This window comes from Gracilinanus agilis, unplaced genomic scaffold (assembly GCF_016433145.1).
Source record: "Gracilinanus agilis isolate LMUSP501 unplaced genomic scaffold, AgileGrace unplaced_scaffold59592, whole genome shotgun sequence".
Classification (NCBI taxonomy): Eukaryota; Metazoa; Chordata; class Mammalia; order Didelphimorphia; family Didelphidae; genus Gracilinanus; species Gracilinanus agilis.
The window spans coordinates 1-7,164 of NW_025395038.1; the positions used below are offsets into that span (position 1 = coordinate 1).

Here is a 7,164-nt window from a genome sequence, read left to right on the forward strand (position 1 = left end):
TGCGGTCTCCTAACTGCGAGGGTAGCTAATCCTGCAGCGACCACCTGGGGTAACGAAGGAGAGAAAGGACAAGGAAAACAGTGGACACTATATGGAGTGCATAGTGACCATCTTTATTAGGCAAGCCAGAGTATATAAAGGCAAAAACCACAAGCTGAGATATGCGGGATAGCTCAGTGAAAAACAATTCCCAGAAACTGGTTTCTAGCAAAACATCAAAGTTCACTTCCTGGAACCTGCTTATCCTGTACTTGTTGTTTTGTTCCTTACCAAGGGGCCCTGTTCAGGGGTGCTCTGTCAGCAGATTAAGACCTTGCATGTAGGGAGGGGGAAGAGGAGGCAGAGCCATCACTGCAATTCCCCCTTTTTGTTAGCAATGCTTTCTGCTGCAGAATTACTCGACCCAAGGTTAAAAGATTACTCACAACAAAGCGAAGGATACACGGCAGGATTAGAACTACCACTATAAGAATAATAACAAAAGAAATCATAGTAACAACCAAATGTCCAAGGGGGGACCATAAAGCTCGGCCAGACTGTAACCACTCATACCATTTCTCAGCAATGTGCTCTGGGGATAGGTCCTCTTTCAAGGCCTCATCCATATCCTTAATTATCTGTTCCAACTTTTGCATATCTTCTGTAACGTTACCCTTCATCCACAACCCTTGTAAGTCTTTACTAATTTTCTCAAAAGGATCTAAGGTATTATTCACTTTTACAGGTAATAAGCAAAATGCGGTATACCGGTAATCACAGCGCAATTTAGCTTTAATGGCTAAATGTTTAACTTCTTCATTTAACAATAGTACATTTTTAGCTACTTGATTGATAGCATTAAAAAACTGTTGATTAACTTCATTTTGAATTTTCAAAGCATCTGTTACATTAGCGGCTAAGGAGTGCAGATAAGAAGCATCATGTTGTAAGGTTCTAACATTAGCTACTGACTGGGATAAAGCAATGCCTCCAGTAGTCGCGGCTGTTATGGCAGATAGTAGAGCCACGATTCCTAGAATTATACAGGAAATACACCTCTTTTGCCGGTGAATTATCAGCTGATTTAACTTGTCTATTGTTTTATCGGCAGGGGTACCATACCAAGCTCCTTCATGCTTGGCGGTCATAAGTGCCATAGAAGGTCTTTTAACAACCAACACTGTCTTATCGTGATGAGACTGGTCCACACATTCTGAAACATTACAATTGTTACAACTTATATTCCAATGAGTGCTAGTGTGGTTAATAATAATACTGTCCTTTGGACCAGACAGGAAAGCATAATCTCCCGACATACAAGCTGTAAGGTTATATCTTCCTGACATATAATGAGGAATAGGATTTCCTGTGTTATTGAGAACTAGTACCCTATAGTTATGGACCTGAATTCCAAACATAGCCAAAGGAATTTTACTATAACTATATCCCCTGGCTCTGTCGGGTATCTGGTCGAACGACCTCCAGCAGGGTAATGCAAAACCCCCTATAAAACAGGCAGCATTTCTTTTGGAAGGTGCATGTGGGAATGAATTATTATGACATAAGGTATCATTATGCTGTGAAAAGAAGGTCAAATTATAGTACTGTACAATCTCCACTTCCGTCCTATCACATTTTAACAAAGGAGGGAAAACCCCCTGTACACTTGTAAAAGGCATTTGCCATTGAGTTTGATAAGGACAATGATCACTTTGGATAGTGGTATTGGTCTGGTTTGTGATGGTTCCTTTCCAACCTTGATAGGAGATCTTAGCCCAGGCAGTGAAGTTGCCTTGGAGCCGAGATTGTCCTTTTTGTTCCCCAATTTGAAGAGCCCCATAAAAATGATCAGTGAGATTAGTCAGAGGTAAACAAGAATTGTGATTATAACAGAGTGGGGGGTTAAAAGTCAAACCTGTCCAGTTGAAAGAGACTGATTTATAGTTCAGTACCTCGGGGTGAACATTCAATAAGGGAGGATATTTCAGCTCTCCTGATACCACAGTGAGATTCCACCCATGTCCATTATCAACACCTTGTTGTTGTATATGCAAGGTAACCTCCGGAATCACCTCTTGTAATTCAACAATATTGACCCAGGGTGGTCTTTCCCACACCACCCAATGAACTTGTTTATCTGAGCTGGCTGAGCTAATCGCCAACTGTGTCATCATAGTGATTAGAGTCAATAGTCTTGTCTTCTGCATTTTCATTATCTTCCTTGATCTTTTTTTTTTCCTCTGGGTCGTCTTAGTCTCAGTCTGTTCATCCAACGAATAAGGTCTGGTCCATTTGACTGGTACCCATCGGGATCCTTTTCCTGTGGAGATACAAAGATAACCTTTTCCTTTGATTAGTACTTTGTCAGGACCATACCATTGTTTATTCTCATCGCGCCACATTACTTGATGAGGCACTTTACCCTTCCTAGGATCAGTAATTATTTTGTCCTCTGCAGTCGTGGTATGTTTTGAGAAAAATTTTTCAGCTTTAGTCACTTTTTCTGTATAGATCAAGTTGTTAATGGTAAATACTGCGACTGCCAATCTCTCATGAGGCCTATGCCACATTCCCCCTTTTTGTTTATCAAGTACCATTTTCAATGTTTTATTGGTACGTTCAACAATTGATTGTCCTGTAGGATTATGGGGAATACCAAAAACATGTGTAATGTGCCATTCTAGGCAAAATGTGGCAAAGGCTCTAGAACTATAAGCAGGACCATTGTCAGTCTTGAGCACCGTTGGAGGCCCATTATTTTGAAATGTAAGCAAACAATGTTGTTTAACAGACTTAGCATTTTCTGATCTGGCTGCGGTGGCCCAGGTAAACCCTGAATAGGTATCAACAGTGACATGGACATATTTCCACATGCCAAAAGAGGGGACGTGGGTAACGTCCATTTGCCATATATGTGTGGGATGTGTGCCCCGAGGATTGCTAGGTTGCCCTTGTAGTGCAGGTGAAAAGGGCTGATAAGGAATGCATCGAGGACAGTTTTTTACAATTTGCCGTGCTTGTTCTTTGGTAAGATCGAATTGTATCTTTAAAGTGTTCGCTGATTGGTGAAATTTGTGATGTGAAGCTCTCGCTTCCTCCAAATTAGGATATATTACTATGGCAGTCAGAGCTCTATCAACTATACGATTACCTTGGATAATAGGTCCTGGTAATGTAGTATGACTGCGGACATGTAACAGATAAAAAGGTGATAAATGTGCCTTAATAATTTCTTGTAATTTTCGAAAAATTAAATTTACCATGCTAGGTTTAGACATAACCACTGCATTTTCTAAGCGGGGAATAGCTTGGGCTACATACTGAGAATCTACAATTATATTTATAGGATTAGTAAATTTCCAAAGAGCTAGCATTACAGCAGCCAATTCATTCTGTTGTGTACTAAGGAAGGGAGTGTTCATGACGATAAGAGTCTGAGGAGGAGCAAAGCAAGCTGCAGTGGTGGGATTACCATCTGTAAAAACATTGGGTCCTGGTACAGGACGTTCCTTAATGATAGACGGAACTATGCAATGTTGTATGAATATCCTCCATTCCGGTGGTAAACTGTATCCAGACACAATACCCACAGGATACTGCAAGAGTACCGACCATTGAAAAAACCCTTGAAACCATTCTTCTACAATGTCTTTAGGATAGGGCAAAAGAATTCTAGTAGGGTATTTCCCTGTGCCTTGTAGCACAGCTTTAATAGCATTTTTAATGTTTTTTGCCAATAATAATGGATACTGAGGTAAGGCCTGCCCCGAATGGATTTTAGAATGAATCCACAGGATAGCCTGAGAATCTTGGGTTATCACAGCAGTAGGCACAGGGGTAGTAGGGAGACATAAGATATCACAAGCCTGATCCGGGCTATATCTGTGAAGCATAGCCTCAGACATGGCTTCCTCCACTTCTCGCAAAGCTTTTTCTGCCTGTGGAGTTAATGACCTAGGTGAATTTAAATCCGAATCACCTTCAAGTATCTTGAAAAGTGGCTGTAACTGTCCTGTAGTAATTTTTAGATAAGACCTAAGCCAATTAATGTCACCCAGCACTTTTTGAAAATCATTTAAGGTAGTTAATTGATCTCTCCTAATCTGAATCTTTTGAGGCTTTACCATTTGGGGAAAGATCCGTCCCCCTAAAAAATCAATATCCTTTCCTTTTTGTATTTTCTCTTGAGCTATCACTAGCCCATGTAGATTCAATTGTGCAATCAGCTGTGGAAAGACACTCTCAAGCTGAGCATCAGTAGCTGCAGACAACAAAATATCATCCATATAATGAATCATGTAAATATCTGGGTATTTCTGTCTAATAGGCTTTAATGCTTCCCCCACGTATTGTTGACACATAGTAGGTGAATTTTTCATTCCTTGTGGTAATACGGCCCATTCATATCTTTTCATGGGTTCTTTCAGATTTATACTAGGGACCGAAAATGCAAACCTTTTTATATCCTTTTCTTGCAATGGAATAGTGTAAAAGCAATCTTTCAAATCTAATACCCAGACCTCCCAATCTTTAGGAATCCATGTCAATTGAGGCAATCCTGGCTGTAATGGCCCCATAGGTTCCATGGAATCATTGACTTTTCTTAAGTCTGTCAACATTCTCCATTTTCCTGATTTTTTCTTTATCACAAACACTGGAGAATTCCAGGGACTAGTACTAGGCCGAATATGGCCTTTGTTCAACTGTTCCAGTACTATTTCTTCTAATGCAGTAAGCTTTTCTTTGGTTAGGGGCCACTGATCAACCCATATAGGGGCATCATTTTTCCAAGAAATCGAAATCGCTCTTGGAGTGTCAGCGGCCCCAATCAAAAATCCGAAGTAATTGTGCATTTCATTTGATTGAGTAAATCTCGACCCCAAAGAGAAGTGTCCAAATTTGAATTAACTAAAGGGCATATCTGACCCTGGTATTTTTCACATTGCCAAGTCATAGGAGTAACTACTTTTCCCATAGTAGTGGGGCCCCCTACTCCTAATACAGTGACTTCATGAATTTCTCCTGTCCACGGAATCATGTGAAAATCTCTCATAGCTAGTACTGTAGAATCTGCTCCTGTGTCTATCATGCCTTGTATTGCTACTCCTTCAAAATGCACCTTCAAAGTAGGTCTTCTTAGGCTAATATCTTCTGACCACATAACCTTATCAATGGGAATTATGGAAGCTAAGGGACCCTGAACAACAATTAAAGCCTTAGTCCCATTTTTGACTGTGAGTGTGATTTCTTTCCCTTTCCAATCCTCAAATGTAATTTCTCGGGGAATGATTACTAACCCCTTGTGAACAGCCTCAATAAGCCCAGCTCTAGGCTGGCCTTGTCCTACTACTTGTATAATTTCATCAGGAAGTAGTAGTACTGGCTCACGGGGAGTAATGTAATGTTTCCCTATTCCTTCTGATGAGGATTGCGGAACGGCCTCTGGAATTTCTCCCAATCCAGGTCGGTTTGGTATAACACCGGGAAGTTCCGGGGTGGATTTTCTGGGGCCCCCCGAGAGCCCCCCATCCCGTTTCCCGACCGACACTCTCTTGCCCAATGGAAACCTTTTTGGCATCGGGGACATTTTTGTGAGGGTCTGGTATTACCAGGCTTATTTCTACATTCCTTTTTCATATGACCTATTTTCCCACATTGAAAACACTTAACATTTCTTGAATTCATTTGTCCCATAGCCTGTTTCACCGCGGCTCCAATAATGGCATCTAAGGGCAAAGTGAGAATAGCTCTTTTATAGTCAGGGGCAGCATTTTGTCTAATAATAGCCTTAACCATCATATCCACTTGAGCACCTTCTCCCAATGTCTTTTCTACTGTATCTTGTACTTTAGCAACATAATCGGAGAAGGACTGTGTCGCCCCCTGCTTTAATTTGGTAAAATCCATCTTTGGTAGTCCTTCCATATTCTTCCATGCCTTAAGCGCCGCGGCAGCAATAACAGCATACAATTGAGGTATGTAACCTACTTGATGTTGCGGCAAGGCATTAGGCCCTTCCCCTATGAGCTGATTTAAAGTAGGGGCTCCCCCAGGCATCATGGTCCGTTCCATCTTAATCACCTCCCTTTCTAATTCATCTTTCCAAAGAGCTTTCCACTGAACCGCCTGCCCAGGAGAAAGGCACATACGCGCCAAATGTTTCCAATCATAGGGAGTGAGAGGTTCTCCTGCAATAAGGTCTAACATGGACAGGGTGTAAGCAGACTGTACCCCATACTTGGAGCATGACTCCTTAAGTTCTTTGTATACTTTTAAGGGAATAGGAGCATAACTCCGTGTCTGAGTATTAGGGTCTTCCAAAACAGGAAACAACCCTGATCCTTCCTGTTCAATCTCATTCAATTCTCTTCTCATTTGACCCCATGAGTCCCAGACCGACGACTTGGTAGAAAGCCCCGGTATTTTTGGCCGTACTGCTGGGGTAACAGTACTCGGCGGCAACCGTACTTCGGGAGGGGGCCATTCTGAAAGTGATGGATATAATATCCCCGGGGTGTAGGGTGGACATGTTCCTCTATTTCCCCCCACCGCACCCTTCTCCTGTTCTTCCGTAGTCTCCTCATCCTCTTCATCTACCATGCCTCTTTGCGCAGCCAATACCTCCTGCACTTTCTTATTGTTATCTGGGTCCTCTATGCATAATTTAATCAAATTATATATAACCGCAAAAGAGGGAGAAAGTTCTTCCCCATCTTTCCCAAATTTAGAACCTACCTGTTCCCAGTCCTTACTGGTAATAAATTCCTTTTCGGGGAACCAGGGAACCAACTTTCTAACATATTTAACAAAATCACTGAGGGTCTCCTTTTTTATTTTTACTCCATTAGCTCTGAGGACTGCTTTGATTAAATGTTTAGCTTGCCAGTCCCCGTCTTTTACTATCACGGGGATGTTTCCCATAACTAGTTCTGTTTCCTTTTTATTTTTACAAAGTGAAAGTAAACTAAGAGCGGGGAACGGAGGAAGCCCGAAATTCGGCACTCTCTAACTCCGTTCGTTTCTTGATCTCACCCGAGCTGCAGACTCGTGATCAAGCTCCTTTCCTCCAGTCATGCCGTGGCCAGCACTGCAATCGGGGTTACGGGGTCTCTTCGGGGGTCCCTGTTCGGACGTCAATTGCGGTCTCCTAACTGCGAGGGTAGCTAATCCTGCAGCGACCACCTG

At 42.0% G+C, this 7,164-nt stretch overlaps 1 protein-coding gene across 1 annotated transcript; it reads right to left on the reverse strand.

The window, feature by feature from the left end:
* Nucleotides 1-92: 92 nt before the first annotated feature.
* LOC123256488 lies at nt 93-7,158 on the reverse strand. The gene is made up of 2 exons (XM_044685091.1): nt 7,012-7,158; nt 93-2,299 (listed from the first exon to the last, which is right to left on the reverse strand). The coding sequence occupies exon 2, from the start codon at nt 2,190-2,192 to the stop codon at nt 306-308; it is 1,887 nt and encodes a 628-aa protein (XP_044541026.1). The 5' UTR covers nt 2,193-2,299; nt 7,012-7,158; the 3' UTR covers nt 93-305.
* Nucleotides 7,159-7,164: the final 6 nt, after the last annotated feature.